The sequence below is a fragment of the Pelophylax lessonae genome (assembly GCF_965119305.1).
Source record: "Pelophylax lessonae genome assembly, chromosome: 4".
Classification (NCBI taxonomy): domain Eukaryota; kingdom Metazoa; phylum Chordata; class Amphibia; order Anura; family Ranidae; genus Pelophylax; species Pelophylax lessonae.
Window position 1 is genome coordinate 374227546 of NC_138771.1, and position 18400 is coordinate 374245945.

Sequence of the window (18400 nt, forward strand, 5' to 3'; positions counted from 1 at the left end):
TTCATGCAGGACAATTCTCCATCACATGCGTCCAAGTACTCCACAGCGTGGCTGGCAAGAAAGGGTATAAAAGAAGAAAAGCTAATGACATGGCCTCCTTGTTCACCTGATCTGAACCCCATTGAAAACCTGTGGTCCATCATCAAATGTGAGATTTACAAGGAGGGAAAACAGTACACCTCTCTGAACAGTGTCTGGGAGTATGTGGTTGCTGCTGCACGCAATGTTGATGATGTTTTTGAATGTCAGAAATGTATATTTGTGAATGTTGAGATGTTATATTGGTTTCACTGGTAAAAAAAAATAGTTGAAATGGGTATACTGTATATTTGATTTTTGTTAAGTTGCCTAATAATTATGCACAGTAATAGTCACCTGCACACACAGATATCCCCCTAAAATAGCTAAAACTAAAAACAAACTAAAAACTACTTCCAAAAATAGTCAGCTTTGATATTAATGAGTTTTTTTGGGTTCATTGAGAACATGGTTGCTGTTCAATAATAAAATTAATCCTCAAAAATACTCATTTGCTTAATAATTCTGCACTCCCTGTATATATAAAATGAAAGTGGGATAGGGTATTGGCGCTGCCTATTGACAGTGAACTAAGTTGATTGGTGTATGCAGTGGTAAACCAATAAGATATAAAAAATATAATAAATACAGTGGGTGAACAATATGTATAAATACGTATGTGTAAAATTAACATATATAAATTGGTGACCAATATAATAAATATGTAGTGGTGCAACATAGAATAAATAACTAAAAACTCCTCAAATAGATAAATAAGACAGGAAATAATATATATCTATATATAAAGTGAACTAGTGCACTCAAAGCTGTCAAAGTGATATAGTGCAAAAAATATAATGATTAAAGTGGCAATGTGCACAAAAACAAGTGAATTGTTTGACCAAAACAATTAGGCAATAAAGTGATCTATGCACATAAAAGTGATGATGGAAAATACAGTGCAAAAATGTGCACTAAAAGTGATCAGTGCATATAAACCATATATGCAATAAAGTGACAGAAATATCAACTGGCAAGAAAGTCCATATGGCCAGTATATATATACTAAAGAAAGCAAGTAATGTGACTACTGGCTCTCCAAGGAGCACTTGGAGATCCATGCAGCCAGCCTCCTATCAGGTTGCCTGCACGCAGCTGCACTAAACACCTGTGCACCCTGTGCATCCCAGGTGAGAATGGTCTTTAGCAAGGGTGTACAGTTTGGTACACCCATGTGAATGGGGCCTAACTGTCCAATCAGAGGCTGGGGCAAAGGAAGCAAACAGAATGTATATTGGTTAACTGCAGCGTTCATTAGATGTCACAGTAAGTTCTCAAAAACGCTGTGTAAAGATAGGTGATACAAGAAAGGAGTGTCCAAAAGAAGCTGTCACCAACAACAGTTCACACTGCCTCTTACCCCTTATTGTGGACTCCCAATATGGAAGGTCAAAGGAGCACTGTCAGAATAATCCTGGAATTATGTCACTGGATTAGATATCCAACTTCTCCTTAATGGGATAGTAAATGACTGCCCAAAGTGTTTTCCCCAATCTCTTATCAAAAACAAAGTGCTTCCTCCACTGTGATCTCTACCATTGCAAGCATTGAAGCATGAAGATGGTAGAGATCACAGTGGAGGAAGCAATTTGTTCTTGATAAGAGACTGGGGAAGACACTTTGGGCAGTTGTTTAATATCCTATTAAGGAGAAGTCAGATATCTAATCCAGTGACATCATTCCAGGATTTTTCTGGCAGTGCTCCATTGACCTTCCTTGTTAGGGGTACACAATAACGGGTAAGAGGCAGTGTGACTGGTTGTTGGTGAAGGCTTCTTTTGGAAACCCCTTTCTCCTCTTGTATCACCAATCATTACACAGTGTTTTTGAGAACTTACTGTGACATCTAATGGACTGACATATGCATTAGCTCTGAACTTCTCTTGTTATTTTTGTTTCTTAAATGTTATTAATCCTGCATATTTGTGCCGGCAGCTAGTTCTTGTATTTATATATTTTTCACAGTTTTTAACCTAGTGCAGCCTATTTTGTCTATCTATCTATCTATCTATCTATCTATCTATCTATCTATCTATCTATCTATCTATCTATCTATCTATCTATCTATCTATCTATCTATCTATCTATCTATCTATCTATCTATCTATCTATCTATCTATCTATCTATCTATCTATCTATCTATCTATCTATCTATCTATCTATCTATCTATCTATCTATCTATCTATCTATCTATCTATCTATCTATCTATCTATCTATCTGTCTATCTATCTATCTGTCTATCTGTCTGTCTGTCTGTCTGTCTGTCTGTCTGTCTGTCTGTCTGTCTGTCTGTCTGTCTGTCTGTCTGTCTATATATATATATATATATATATATATACATATATACTGTATGTGTGTGTGTGTATTTAGTTATATATGCCTAGAGATTGGCTTTAAGAAAGATAATCTGTCAAGGAAAAAAGCATAAGAAGGAAGGGAAAATATGTTTAGTTGTGTACATTAAGCTGTTGCAAGTTTGTTCACTTCCTATTGATATACTAATGACAATGTTTTTTGCTAGGTATTCTGCATAAAGGCAGTGGAGAAAATCTGTTTCTTTCCCAACAACCTGCTGTAATCATGAGCATTATGGGTAATGGGCGTAGAAGAAGTATCTCTTGCCCCAGCTGCAATGGCCTCGCTGAAGGTAACAAGCTATTGGCTCCAGTGGCTCTTGCAGTTGGAATTGATGGAAGCCTTTTTGTGGGAGATTTTAATTACATACGACGCATCTTCCCCTCCAGAAATGTCACCAGTATTCTGGAACTTCGGTGAGATTTTCATCTTGACATAAAAGTTAGCTGGAATGTCAGGCAGCATGCTTTTATTAATATGAATTTTATAGTTGACCTGACACAACTCAAAACCACAAATGTTCTAGTTCATCACACACAAAATCCTTTTAGACAGTGAAGCATTGTAATTATGTGTTTGTCCAAACTGTTTGCTTGAGCAATATTGAAAAAGATAAGTTATCACCTAATCTAGTTTAAAAGTGTAAGTTACAAAAAACTGTATTTCTTTTACAATATGAATATGGCCTTCAATAAATACCACATTTCTTCACTGAAAGACTTACAAAGGGTATTTCTACAGATGGGGAGTCCTTTGGTGTATTGAAGAGCAATGTGTTACTGGCCTCTTCATCAGTGAAGGAGAAAGTGACACTTTGAACAGATGTTTTGAGCTCTGCTAATGTCCTCTGGACTAAGAATGACATTTATCTTTGTCAGAAGACAATCCTTTAAATGTACAGCACATTTACTTGCTGTACATGATTTGTGTTGCTTGTTTATTCTGCATTGCCCTCTTCAGGATTAAATGTCATTTTATGTCTTTGAAGATTTATTATTATTTTTTTTTTGGTTGTTATAATTCAATTTCCAAGACATTTTTCAGACACCATTATCTATTAGCCACTGTTATAATTAAAGTGTTTGTTTCTATGCATGAAAATAAAAAACCTTCTCTGTGTAGCAACCCCCCCCCCCAGCCCCCCTAATACTTACCTGAGTCTGCTCTTTCTCCAACAATGTGCATGAGCGCCTCAGCTCTCTGGAGACTCTCCCTCCTCATTGACTAAGACAGCAGCGGGAGCCGTTGTCAATCACAGCCAGTGAGCCAATGAGATGTGGGGGGGGGGGCTGAGACGTGGTTCTGTGTGTCAATAGAAATGCAGAGCTATCGTTCGGGAGTGAACCTGCTCTGGTAACCCCATTGCAGGATTCTTGCTCTGGGGCACTTGGCTGGAAGGAGGGGCAAAAAGTGCCTGCGGGGACCTGAGAAGAGGAGGGTCAGTGCTGCTCTGTGTAAAAACACTGCACAGAGCAGGTATGTATAATATGTTTTTTATTTTAAAAAAATAACTTACTTTAATATTATTTTAAGAGAGTTAATTAGGTAGTACAAAGAATAATGATATACACAATGCAGTAGCAACAGGTAGTTTACATTTACTACATAGGATCACAAAAATAGATCACAGAAAAAACACTAATCGGCTGTTGTATATTGCTCTATTTGCATCTTGCTCTTTTCCCTATTAAAATATGTATGTGCGCAGACCCAGAGACGTTGATTTACTAAAATTGGAGAGTGCAAAATCTGGTGCAGTTGTGCATGGTAGCCAACCACTTTATAACTTCAACTTGTTCAATTAAGCTTTGACAAAACAACGTGGAAGTTTATTGGTTTCTATGCAGAGCTGCACCAGTTTTTGCACTCTTCAGTTTTAGTACCTAAATGTGTTATCATATACTGTAGATATCATTGATCTATCATTCAGTTTGTTTGATACATCTACTATAGAATACACACGTTAATTGGAGTGTTTGGCGATCATAATGTCACAAATGTATATGGCTGCTGTGGTTGCCAGAGAGTTCAGTGATGTTTGCAGTGACTTGCCTATTACCCAGTGAATGCAGTCTGCTTTACTCAGAAAATATTGGTTCTCTATAATCCAAACACATAGGGGTTGATTATTAAAAGATAATAGGCTGTTCCTTTTGCAAGTGTGAATGTTCTAAGAATTTACTTTCTAAAGAAAACCCAATCATGTGCAAGGGAAATTAAAAAAAAATATATATATTTGCTTATACATTATTGGATGATAGAAGTCAGCAGAGCTTCACTTCATTCACTAAGCTAAGGGAAAATTCCCCTGCAAAGGGAAATTTCCATTTTAAAGTGACCAGCCTGTTTTACCTTTATTAAATAAACCCTGTTAAGTGTACAATTGGAATAAATTATTATAGCACAATTTTTGGTTTATACTGCTGTAATGAGAAACAATTTAAAATGAGTCTTAATGTTCATGTAAACGCAATCAAATCAATCAAATGCCATTTCAATACACCTAAACTTGCAGCTTTCAATAACTGAATACATGATGGTCCTGCTATAAAGGCCCTTGTTCAAGCACTTTCTATTATGAGGTGACATTGCTTAGCCCCTATCTCCCAGTTGTGCTCTTATGTTGTCATTCTGTCATGCACTCTATAAACGGAGTCTACAAGCAGCCATGCCTGCCATATTTCACAGACATGCTACACTATTGTCCCCACCTGGAGATTCATCCCATGAAATGATGTGCTGCAGTTGCTATACTAAATGCATGTAGACATAAAGTGATTGTAAATAGGCTGCATGAGAGATTTATGATGGGCAGTGCTTTAGCAAACTAAGGGGTCTAATTATTAATGTTATAAATCAAAATTTACACAGATTTCACACAAGATGCCCATTGCCCAAGATGCCCATACCAATTTTCTAACTAAAGCATAACTGATCAATCAGTGAATCTACATTTATTGATAAACAGATTCTTAAAGGCTGTTTGGGTTTAGAAGTACTTTAGTAAACCATTTTCTCTTTGTGCTCTACCATTAGCTACTTATTTTACCATCTTTAAAACTTAACATTTTAGATATGTTCTTCTTTAATACTGAGCTACCTAGATGTCCAATAATTAGAAACTATGATTTTCCTGCTTATCCTAAAAAACATTTTAGCTGCAATGTGTACATTATGACAACTGTTCAATCAATTATGTAGATGTTAATATATGTTCCCTCTTTTTTTCTCCTTTTCAATTTGTCATCTGTATTTCTTGCCAAAGAAACAAAGAGTTTAAACATAGGTAAGGATATAACGTTACATTTTTTTCTTTCTTCCATATACTTTCTGTCCATATTGTTCTTGAAAGAAACGTTTTCTAAGCAAAGTATTGCTAATGTGTGTCCCACAGTTTCCCCGTGTTCTTCTTTTGTAAAAATTGAATTATATTTTAGCTGTGTAGTTGTGTCAATTTCCATCATCATTGGTAATTGCTATGTTGGCTCTGTGCCCCAAAATCTCTAAGCTTGCATCTTCATTTTTGTACCATATTCCTAAGTCGCATTCGTTCATTTATTTATGCTATTACATGTATCATAAAATTCAGTTTTTATTAGATATATAAACCTGCCAAGTAGCAGTCATCTACCATAACCACATATAGACAATCCATTTCTAAAATAAAGGATTAAAATGAACTTTTTAAAAAAACATAGTGTATAAAAGAATCACGTGTAATCTAAGAAACATATCTGTCCCTCCAGAAATAATATTTACTGCTGCATGTGTGAATAATTTCTACTTACAATGATAGTAATGTATTTTGTCAATTTCTGTATAGCAACCAGCTTTAAAGTAACACCAATAACAAACCTTATGGTGTAAATGATGGTAAGAAAAATTTGGCTCATTGAATATTGTTTGTAGATGACAGGTCATATTGAACTGTACCTTTACAGGTAGGTTTTTGTACAAACAATATGGAAAGCCTGGAGTTGGGTTTTAAAATATCCTCTTTAATAATTTCAGCTGGAATTCAATAGATTTTGCAGTGTTTTAGAATTGTATATTTTCTGTTAAAGAATTAAACATGAATTGAATTGCATAAAGGATAAATACTGCTGAAAAACAATGATCAACCTATTTTTTTAGTTTTGGATAGAATGGGGGAATGTTGGAACTCCTGTCAAGTTTTATTGCAATCCAGGGCTCCTTATCCAGGGCTCCTTTTGAGAGATTTCCCCTAAATTTCTGTTCCGGCTTTCCTTTACTTAAATCCAGGTTAAACAAATATTATCTAAATAGAGGTGCCATGTGTATTGTTATTGGAATTTTTGTTTCTTGTGCCTATTTCTTCCAGATTTGTAGAGTAATTTAGCATGTAGCAACTCACGTATTTGAATCTGTGCAGTAAAATCCTTTGATAAAGATCAGTCACTGCTGCTCTGTTTCCTTGTGCAGGGTGACTGGTTTTGTGTTTGCCCACCTTGCTGTAGTTTTCTGTAGCTAGCTTGTAGTCTTCGGAATTGCTGGGGCCCAAGCACAGCTTGGCTCTCCATATAGGCTATGTACTGCTCTTCATTGCTACTTTTACAAGGTAATATTTTGGTTTTGTAAAGACATTTGGTAGACACAAAGTTGACTTATATGCTCTGTGGTCATTGAATAGTGACATTATTGCAGAACTACTCATTCAACTTTTCAGCAGATGGATTAGCATAATTTCACTTTTTTTATTCAGAAGAAGTGGAAGCTGTTTATGCAAATATTTAACCAGTTGTAGACTTTGAGCATGCTAGGTTCCCAAAGAAAGCTTACTCAAAGAATACATGGTATATATAGTACAACCTGTCCCTCTATCCCTGTACAATATTTCCCAGATGTAAAATGAAAGCCTGATTTTGCTTTGTATTATAGCAGAAACTGGTGCTTATGTTGTAATAACCCAGCTTCTTATTAGTATTTGTGTAAACTGTTCAGACTCTTGATTCAGACATATAATATAACATTTTTGTATTTTCTATGTTCCTTTTATTATTGAATCCAATTACAAAAATATATGAGTTTTGGTTGAAAGTTCTGTGAATCTGTAAAAATATTTATATATGGATACCGATTATTGTTAAAATGCACAAAGCAGTAGTAAAATTGTTTTAGAATGTCACAGTTTCCAATATTAGGATACCCCCTTCATCAACTTAAAAAATTGCAGGTTAAAGTACAGAAAATTCAAACATTTTAAATACATACTGGCTTTTCCATTCCATAAAATATTTTTTTATTTACTTACAATGTGCTTTTGAACTTGCCAGAAAATTTGACTACTCTAAGAGCCCATTCACACAGGGGCGACACGACTTGCCGGGGCGACCTGTGAAGTCACGGTGCACAGCGTCATGCACGGACTTCATATCATTGAAGTCAATGCAAGTCGCCTCCAGGTCGCCCCAAAGTAGTACAGGACCCTTTTTCTAAGTCGGAGCGACTTGTGTCGCTCCTATTAGAACGGGTCCTGTGCTAATCAATGGCAGGCGACCCACCGCGACTTGTCAGGCAACCAAGTCGCCTGACAAGTCACGCTAGTGTGAATGGGGACTAAGAGAGTCAATTCTCTTATGCAACCCCCTCCTTCCTTGAATATCATAGCCCTGGCCTCCTGTAAGAGTGTCCAATTATTCAGGAGTGTCCAGCAACACCTTTCACTATCCTACATAAGCTTTATGTAGCTGTCAAAGGAGAAGTGAAAGGGAATACAATACAGTGTCACTTGAGGGACAGCTCTGAGCCTTTGGGGGCTGTTGACATAATTTCCAAGATGGTGTCACTCAACAGCAGTCTCAGGGCTTTTGCAAGTCTACACAAGGGATGCTCTTATGGTTAAATAACAAGCATAAAATATGTTAAACGCACATATAATCCTATAGGAAGATTTTTGTTGAAATTAATAGTCTGACAACAGGGTCTCTTTGAGGTAGAGTTTGGACAGCAGGTGGACCCATTAGGATTATGCTGCGGTGCCATTAAAATAGCCATTTCTCTTTATACAACTCTTCATTGCTGCCAAGATATTAACTTACCTGTAATCTAAATTCTGTCAGGATTGTAATTATCCTGTAGTTTAGCCTGAAATAGGAGATATATTGCCAGGATGAAGTGACAAAATGATACTGAGTTAAGATGGCATTCCATTTAGCTGACAAATACACTGACATTATTGACATACTAAACCATGGTTTCTATAGAAAAGACCATTTGGAGAAATGTCTATAAACACACGTTTATTCTAGACCAAAATATTTCTATGTATTTAAAGGCACCTTGTGGGTAAAAATGCACAAGAACTATTGTGATGTGTGTGGTTAATAATCAAGGAACATTTATGGCAGAATCTACCACATGAAAACATTTATGAAGGATATCTTTAAACTTATCTTTAAACAATAAATGTGGGATTTTAAACACATTACTTATGATAATACTTTTTTTATGATGCTCTATTCAGGACCCTCTGGCAAGAAAAAAATATTAGGTAGATTTCTTTACTTCTGAGAGGACTGGGCAGCTGTGTTTGCCATACATTACCCTGCCTGTACTGTTCAGACAGATCTTCATTTTGAATTGTAACTAGATTTGAGCTGTCTGTCCTAACAAAGGGTTAAAGGTTCAGAAGTTGGGCTTCTTTATTGTATGTTAATGAAGACAGACTTGGGACAGACTCACTCTAACATTAATTAAAAAAACCTTGCAGTAGGCCAAGACACCTTGACCTTAAATACATCTAAAAGGTAAGACATATTTAAAAAAAAATGTTGGCATTCTAGATATGCAAGTGAGAACACACAACAAACATATAGTGGAAGTTTACTAAATTTGACCGAACAAGTGGAAATACATTTAAATTTTTTTTTTTTTTTTTAATGTGCTAAGACTACAAAAATAGGACCCAAGGCTTTTATAATTGTAAAGTATCTGGGTGAAACATCAGACATCAGTGATATGTACATTTATAGAGTAAAACACTAGTGTGGCTTTATGGTAAACAATAAAGCATAATTAGTTACCTAATGTATGTATCATGTATCCCAGTGATTATTAAAATGAGTGCTACAGTGAAGATGCTCATATGATCACTGATTATACCTATAGGTAGCATCACAATGGTATGTGCTTGTTTTATAGCAAACCATTTCAAATATGCTGCCATCTTGCTTCTGTGAAAGTTGCTACAGAAGTATGTACAATTTTGAATTTCAATACCAGGAATGATATTTTATGTTTCTTGACACTGTATAACATATATACGCTTAGTCAGATAAATAGAAAATAATGAAAGCAATATTGAAACCCGGAATTCTCGAAATATCTAACTATTCAAAATATTTAGCACATTACAATAAAAGAGGCGAAAGGTGAATTTTTCAGAGAAGTATAACAAATGTGTCTCAAAGAATTGCAGGGTTGTGTGATATCAATATCCCTCTGCATCAATATTCAGGTCCAATTTAAATACTTTCAGTACTGTGTATAACATGTGTTCACAGAGAGAAGTCAGTTCTAATCAGAATGTTGTGTATTGTAGCATGATCTTTATCACCTTGCTTGTAAATGTGCACCATGACTAAAACATTCATTTTCTTTCCAGTGTTTTTAACAAATATATAAATGCTTTTTTTAGTATTGCAAAAAGTGATTCAGTGAAATGTGGGTGCAATTTATTCGGAACAGGCTATGGAAAAATATGAGTGTTTGTATTATGTATTATATATTTATACAGACAGCATATATATATATATATATATATATATATATATATATATATATATATATATGTATATATATATATATATATATATATATATATATATATATATATATATATATATATATACGTATATATGTATATATATATATATATATATATATATATATATATATATAGTTGATTTATTATGTATACATCTTGGATCTTGGACTTTGAACATTTTTGACAGATAAAACCTTGTCTGTTGTTTAATATGAATAAGTGAAATTAAGCAGCATGCATAGACTAATTTGGAGGACGCTTAGAATGTCTTTTTTAAGTGGATGTGATTTTAAATGATTTACTGTAACTGTAACAGTAAATTATCGCAGTTTCCCTCTGCTTCAACATATGTTTCTTTAACTAAACTTTCCATCAACTGACCAGCAAGACTAAAAAATAGTTCAAGTAAAATTAATTACAGTTTGCATTTGATGAAGCGATGTAAGCACAGATGTTCAATGTTATATTTCAATGGAAATTTGATGAGAGATTAAGATTGGATTTCACACTTCTCATGAATTAGCAGATGGCTGACAGAAATAGATACTGGTGTCTTATGAGAGATACATTTTGGTAGAGGTCTCCAACCATAAGTCAACTGAGTGGATTTGCTCTTTTACATTAGCTGAAATTCAACTGAAGGCGAAAACACTAAAAGTTTACTTCAAAGGAAACATGTCACAAGGGAAACATGGAGGTTGCCACTGTAGACCTCTTCTTCTGAAAATGCTAGCTGCCTAGTCATCATGCTGATCTTTTGTTTTAATACTTTGGTCAGGGCCAGACAGCTAGCATTTTTAGATGAATACACTAGAAACCCCCCTGTATCTAACATGACATTTTAATTTAATTCCAATGAAGTATAGAATATCAAAGAATATTGCATGTCCGTTCATATAATATAAATGCATTTGGTAGATCAGGGGTGTATAGAGCATACATGCTAAATTCCATTAAGCATGTATAGTGATGTTTCACTGTTTTCAGAGCTGTGCAGTGATATCTCCTCTGGATATGTTTACCTGCTGCTATTAGGTTTCTCATTTGCTGTCACTCTTGCTGTTTAAGAGGAATCAAGCATAAAGCTGGCTATATGATGTCATCATTTTTTTATCTAAATATTTTTATATCCAAATATACATGTATCTACCATGAAACAAAATCTAGTTTTATTGGCTCTCATTTAGATCAGATTGCATTAGGTGTCTCACTCAAGTAACAAAGTACCCTATAAATAAATATATGATATACTAAAAGATGTACTGATAAGCAAATTTTCAATTCAAAAAGCAAATACTAAAATGTCTGCGCTCCCCCCTAAAACCTCTCAACCCAAGCTGCTGTGTAAATATTTGAATGATATTGATAGAAAGACTGTATAGCATTTTCAATACAACTTTGGGTTAGAATAGAGACAAGAAAGTTAAACTATGCAACAGCTAATTTTAAAAGGCTGTTTCCTAAATCCTAAGATGGTTGTATTCATATTATATAAAATTAATGAATTATTTAAGTGAATTAAAATGTATTGTAACATTATCAAGTACATGTATTTATGCATAAATATAATAAACTAGGAAATATTCATACTTTTTATTATTAGAAGAAATTTATGTTTTTTCTTATATTATATTGTCATGTTGTTGTTACAATGGTGTCCATAAATGTTTATATTTTGCATTGTATTTCCAATGTTCAGGCAGTGGGAGTTATCTGTTAAAGCGTAACTAGTGTCTGTCAGGATACTATCACACAGAAAATGCCCTTATCTTTAATAGGTGTTTCTGTCGGATAGCGCCCTTACTGGCACTCCCACATCTCAAGGAGTAATCCGCTTTCCAACGTTATCTCAGGATGCTGTGTGTTGTGGTGACATTTATTTTATGTTTTAATTAAATGACGTTTGTTTTCTCTTTCTCAAAGCAACAACATAGCACATAAATATTACCTGGCAGTAGACCCTGTGTCTGGCTCAATATATCTGTCAGATACCAACAGCCGGAGAATATACAAGATCAAGTCTCTTACAGGGGAAAAAGATATTGTAACCAACTTAGAAGTTATTGCTGGCAATGGTGAGCAATGCATGCCTTTTGATGAGGCAAGATGTGGCAATGGAGGGAAAGCCGTTGATGCCATTCTGACGAACCCAAGAGGCAAGTAAATGGTTATCATGTGAAGCATCACTCTCAGTTGTCTTACTGGGTTTTGGGAAGATACTTTTTATGCACATTGTTTTATTTGTGCCAATTATTGATTGGGGAAAGAGTTAAAACCTCTGGCAGTTTTTATTGCTCTCTGTGCATCTGTTGGGTAGATTTCCCCTTACCTTATCTTGCCAGTACAGGAATTGATAGGATGTCTCCAATGGGGATAAAAACAAAAGAGAAGGTAAGGTTTATTACAGCAAGAAAGCATTAGAATTGCTAAAACATTTTTATTGATTTCCATATGTAGCTGTCCAGTTGGCACCTGCTCTATGTGCATTTTTCTTGAATGCATGTAACACACCTCCAGGCCGACCATTGCCTTGCTAAAGAAGATGAGGGTAAAGGTGATGGACAGGTCAAGCATGGCTCCATGCCTAAATCTTATTGAGCATCTGTGGGGCATCCTCAAATGGAGGGCGGAGAAGCGCAAGGTATCTAACATCCACCAGCTCTGTGATGTCATCATGGAGGAGTGGAAGAGGAACCTGTGAAGCTCTGGTGAACTCCATGCACAAGAGTTCACCAGATAGTCCTGGAAAATAATGATGGCCACAAAAAATATTGACACTTTGGGCCCAATTTGGACATTTCCACTTAGAGGTGTACTTACTTTTGTTGCCAGCAGTTTAGACATTAATGGCTGTGTGTTGAGTTATTTTGAGGGGACAGCAAATGTACACTGTTATACAAGCTGTACACTCACTACTTTACATTGTAGCATAGTGTCATTTCTTTAGTGTTGTCACGTGAAAAGGTATAATCAAATATTTACAAAAATGTGAGGGGTGTACTCACTTTTGTGAGATACTATATATATATATATATATATATATATATATATATATATTACAGTCACATCAGTCCCTGCCTTCAAGGAGCTTACAATCTTTAACTCACATTCACACATTCATACATACACTTACTAGGGCCAATTTAGACTGGAGCAAATTAACCTACCAGTGTGTCTTCAGAGTGTGGGAAGAAACCAGAGTACCTGGACGAAACCGACGCAGGCACAGGGAGAACATGCAAACACTGTGCAGAAATTTTATTAGGTTTTGTTAACAATTAGGTTGTGTTGAGCACACAAATATTATAATATTATCAGCCAAAATCTACTGAGAGCATAACATTTATTTTAATACCCCTTCCCAGTGTCATTATAGAGGTAAGCATGGTTTTAAGTCTCTTATGATTTAAGTATATTTGTTATGTGAATATTGAGTTCTTTCAAAGACTGTATTGTTTCCTAGCAAACAGTTGTCTGATAAATTATCTGTAGGTTCATTTAAGCATCCCTTGTGAAACTCTAAAATACAGAGTGCTGATCCCAAAGACTGTTGTAGATATTTAAATGTATTTTTACATTTATAATAAAATGTATGACAATATTTTCTTTGGTTTCACTATTCAGGAATTGCTGTTGATAAGAATGGGCTTATTTATTTTGTTGATGCAACAATGATACGAAAGGTCGATCAAAATGGAATAATTTCTACTCTACTGGGATCCAATGACCTTGCTGCAGGGCGCCCTTTAAGCTGTGATTCAAGCATGGACATCACTCAGGTATAATTATTAATTATATTTATTCATACTTTTTTTTTGTGGAAAGAGACATTTATAATGACCTGAAATATGTTTTGTATCTGTAGCTAATTTAGCCTCATATACTTACATAATTACATAGTTAGTCTGGGTGAAAAAAGACACAAAGCCCACCTAGGTCAACCAATAAAAAGGGGAAAACAAAACATTTTTTTTTTTACAATCCTATATATTCACAATCCCATACCCACAGTTGATCCAGAGGAAGGCAAAACACTGTATCTGGTGTTATTTAGGGAGGTATATATATATATATATACAGTATATGCACTAGGCAGTCAACTGTGTTTACTTTTTGACACTTGTAGAAAAGACGTTGTGCATAGTATTCAGTCACGGTTCTCTACTCTGGCCAGACTAAAACCCATAAAGTCACCATGTAGCTAAACAGTTAATTTCAACAAAAATCTTTTTAAAAGATTAAATAATGATTGATCATTTTCAATGTACGTTATTTAACTGTATAATACGTCCTTGTGTTTTCAGCCTAAAGTCCTGAGATTACTGCTGAGCACTGCAATTTTAGGCCCCTCTCACACAGGGTGGACTCTGTTAAGCAGATCCTCCTGCTCAGCGGGGGATCTTTCCACTCATCCCTGCTGAGCAGGCGGATGACAGGTCCATGTCCATTCCGCTGATGCAGAGCGAAAAACGGACACAGTCCTATCTATTTCCATCTGACTGTCGTCCGATCCACCGGTCAGATAGGCAAGGTCTGTTTTTAGCAGACAGGGTCAGATTGGATGTTGACGGGTTTTATTGGACACATGTCCGCTGACATCCCCCACTCCATAGAGAGCAATAGATGGTATGATCGGGTCTGCCTGAAAAATTGACAGGCGAACCCAATTGGTCCATCAGTGTGAAAGGGGCCATAGATTGTTAGATCTGTCAGCAACATTAGCAGACCAAATGTTAGGAAATTGACTAGTCAATTTTTGTTGCAAATACTAGTGAATAGAAAATCATTTATAGAAAAAACACTGCAAGCAAGCATTTTTAATATTTATATGCTTGGTTTTTCTATAATTTTACTTCATTTTGGAGACAACATTTAACTCAAGTTGGTGACAGGGTCTCTTTAATATTATGTTATTGAATTATTTATTGGGATCTTCTGATTGCAAGCTATAAAATGTTTTGCAGGTTCGTATGGAATGGCCAACAGATTTAGCAGTTAACCCAATGGATAACTCACTCTACGTTCTAGAAAACAATGTTATTTTGCGTATTACAGAAAACCATCAAGTAAGCATCATAGCTGGACGTCCAATGCATTGTCAAGTACCTGGCATAGACTATTCTTTGAGCAAACTGGCTATTCATTCTGCACTTGAATCTGCTAGTGCAATTGCTATTTCCCATACTGGGATACTATACATTGCAGAAACAAATGAAAAGAAAATTAATAGAATACGCCAAGTGACAACCAATGGTGAAATTTCTCTTTTAGCTGGGGCAGCTTCTGACTGCAACTGCAAAGATGATGTCAACTGCAACTGTTATGCTGGAGATGATGGCTATGCTACTGATGCAATTCTAAACTCACCATCATCCCTGGCTGTAGCACCCGATGGTACAGTATACATTGCAGACCTTGGAAATATACGGATAAGAGCTGTTGTTCAAAACAAACCTGTTCTAACTTCATTTAATCAGTACGAAGTTGCATCTCCAGGAGAACAAGAATTATATATTTTTAATATCAATGGTATTCATCAGTACACACAGAGCTTGGTCACAGGGGAATACTTGTACAACTTTACTTACAGTGCCGACAATGATGTGATAGAAATTATTGACAATAGTGGCAACTCTTTAAAAATCCGCAGGGATTCTAATGGTACTCCACGTCATTTACTAATGCCAGACAATCAGATTATCACCTTGACATTTGGTACCAATGGAGGACTTAAGATGGTCTCTACACAAAATCTGGAATTGTCCTTAATGACATATGATGGAAATACTGGGATGTTAACAACAAAAAGCGATGAGACTGGCTGGACAATGTTTTATGAGTAAGTACCTCATAAAGATATTTTCTTTTATAGATATAACTGAAATACTTTCCTGAATAATGTACGGATGTGTTCTGCATTATTCATTATCCGGATCCATAATCCAGATATTTTTCTGTAGCACTTTTTTTTCTGCCACTATGTGTCCTAATTCTGATAGTCAGCCTCTTTTAACCCACTACCTCTGAGCCCAGGCCACTCTGTAAACTTCCTAGCCTGTGACTGTACAACAAAAGGAGAAGCAGCATAGTAATGAGCTCATCTCTCTGTTGGGCTACTTTCTCCTCTTATCAGCTTGTCTCTTGTCAGCACATGAATTGATCGGCTGCTTGTACTGCTCCTTTCTCTCACATTCCAGTTCTGCTATACAGGAACTGTAAGAGGCTGATACCAGATCAAACTTAGGGACCTTACATTGCTTAACTTAAAAAAATACATTTAATGGTGTATTGATGATTTATATTTTTAGAGTTCGGCTTTAATTTATTTATTTGCTTGTTTGTTTATATTGGATGGAAATAAAATTATACAAATAAACTGGGGAATTCTATTCACATGAGTCATAACATAGACTTTTATTTTATAGCAGTAAAATAAAAATGCAAATAATAGTTTTTCTGACTATTTGATTTATGCTGGCAAAAAAATCATGATTTGAGTGCTGCCTATCTGCCGGCTTTCTCTTTTACCAACTTCCTGGATTCTCTGCCTGCTTTGCAGCTTCTCCTCTGCCGATTTCCTTTTTTTTCCTTTTTTGCCTGCAAGCAGTGTATCATTTACTTAATCCAACTCCCATACCTCCATAGTTTAGAAAAGACAGACTTTGTGAAATGTGTGACACAGCACTTCAGGGGGATAGTGAATATGTGTCACAGAATTCAAGTAAATGTTTGTGATTCTTCAAAAAGTATGTTTTTTTAATTTTCAAGATCATTAGGATTATTAGGTGTGGAAATGAGAAAAGAATTAAAAATGTTGACCATAAATACACTTTATATATATGTTTTAAATAAACATTTAGTATCATAAGTACACTTATTGATTTTAGAATTTAATATGCCAAGGCAGGCAAGTGCATCACAGATCACAGCGCAAAACAGTGCAAATAACCTAAAATGAATGACAAATGTGAAAGGTAAAACTTCAGTACAAATGATTGCTACAAGCAAGTGTTCAGTGAAAGTCCAAGAAAAAAATTCCAATGTTGATCCAGATAAAGTGCTGAGGTGCCTCACAACTTCAAACTCATGCAGTGAACTGTGCTTTTCACCCTCTTGTGCTTGCACTTACCAAAAGATGTGGACCCCTTAGCAATATTGCGTGTGGGTCTATTGGGCTGTACATGGTAAGTGGGAGTATGTCACATCTCATGTATCTTGGCTTGCACTCATAAATGGAGAAGAGAGCATCCCAATAGAGTATAGCCTTGTTTATTAGTAGAAATCATTAAAATGACACTTAAAGTGTTGCAGACAAAGTATCACATTGGGTAAAGCATAAAACAGCAGGGCTTTCAAACACTTAGTCCGAGTCTGTGCCACGAGGCGGGCGTGGAACGCAATCCTGCGCGTGCGTTCCACCGCTAGCCGGACGTGACGTCACTGAGGAACCCGGAATTAATGACGACGTGTTTCACCACTCCCACAGGGCGTTATCAAAGACAAAGATTCCTGATTGCTCAGCAAGTTAAATAGCCATGCACTAAAAACTTCTGTTCATATGACCCAGATAAAATGTCCATTACGGTGGACTCAGCTTCATAGTCAACACAGTGGTCTACTTCCTGCCTATATTTGGATATGGTCAGCTTTGTAATTAACATGTGGGCTCCTATTTAACTACATTCTCTTGTTGCCACTCAGCTGAGGACCCTAATGACATACCACTTGTAAGATAAAATGTATTACATTTTAAGTTTCAACCAATCTTTAAATGTCTATATTCCAGACATAAAAACGAACAGATATAGAAAATATATTGATAATAATAATATATAAAAATATAATTTTAAAAATTCTAAAAAAATGTATTGGAAAAATAATAATAATAATTTAAATTAAACCTTTAAAAATAATATGGAAATTCATGATGTCAGAATTTTTTTTAAATTTCCTTTTAAAAAATTACCATTGGAAAGGAAGCAATTGAGGTCCAGTTCTACTGTATATTCAACCCTTTGGGACTCATAGTATTTAACAAATATATCAACTTGATTTCATTTTGGGATATACCTTTTTTCATAATGCCTCCCCTCCAATTGGGCATTATCCTATCTATGCCACAGAACCTCGGCAATGTTGGATCCCGGTTATGGGTCAATCTAAAATGCATGGATAGGC

At 35.5% G+C, this 18400-nt stretch overlaps 1 protein-coding gene across 1 annotated transcript in view; it reads left to right on the forward strand.

Annotated features, from left to right (window-relative positions):
* Positions 1-18400, forward strand: part of LOC309552099 (teneurin-2-like) — a 1659581-nt gene that overhangs the window by 1528478 nt on the left and 112703 nt on the right. Inside the window, exons 20-24 of the mRNA XM_082252878.1 lie at positions 2603-2852; positions 5702-5722; positions 12146-12378; positions 13847-14001; positions 15187-16061. Coding sequence (XP_082109004.1) covers positions 2603-2852; positions 5702-5722; positions 12146-12378; positions 13847-14001; positions 15187-16061 — 1534 coding nt within the window. The remainder of the gene's footprint in view (positions 1-2602; positions 2853-5701; positions 5723-12145; positions 12379-13846; positions 14002-15186; positions 16062-18400) is intronic.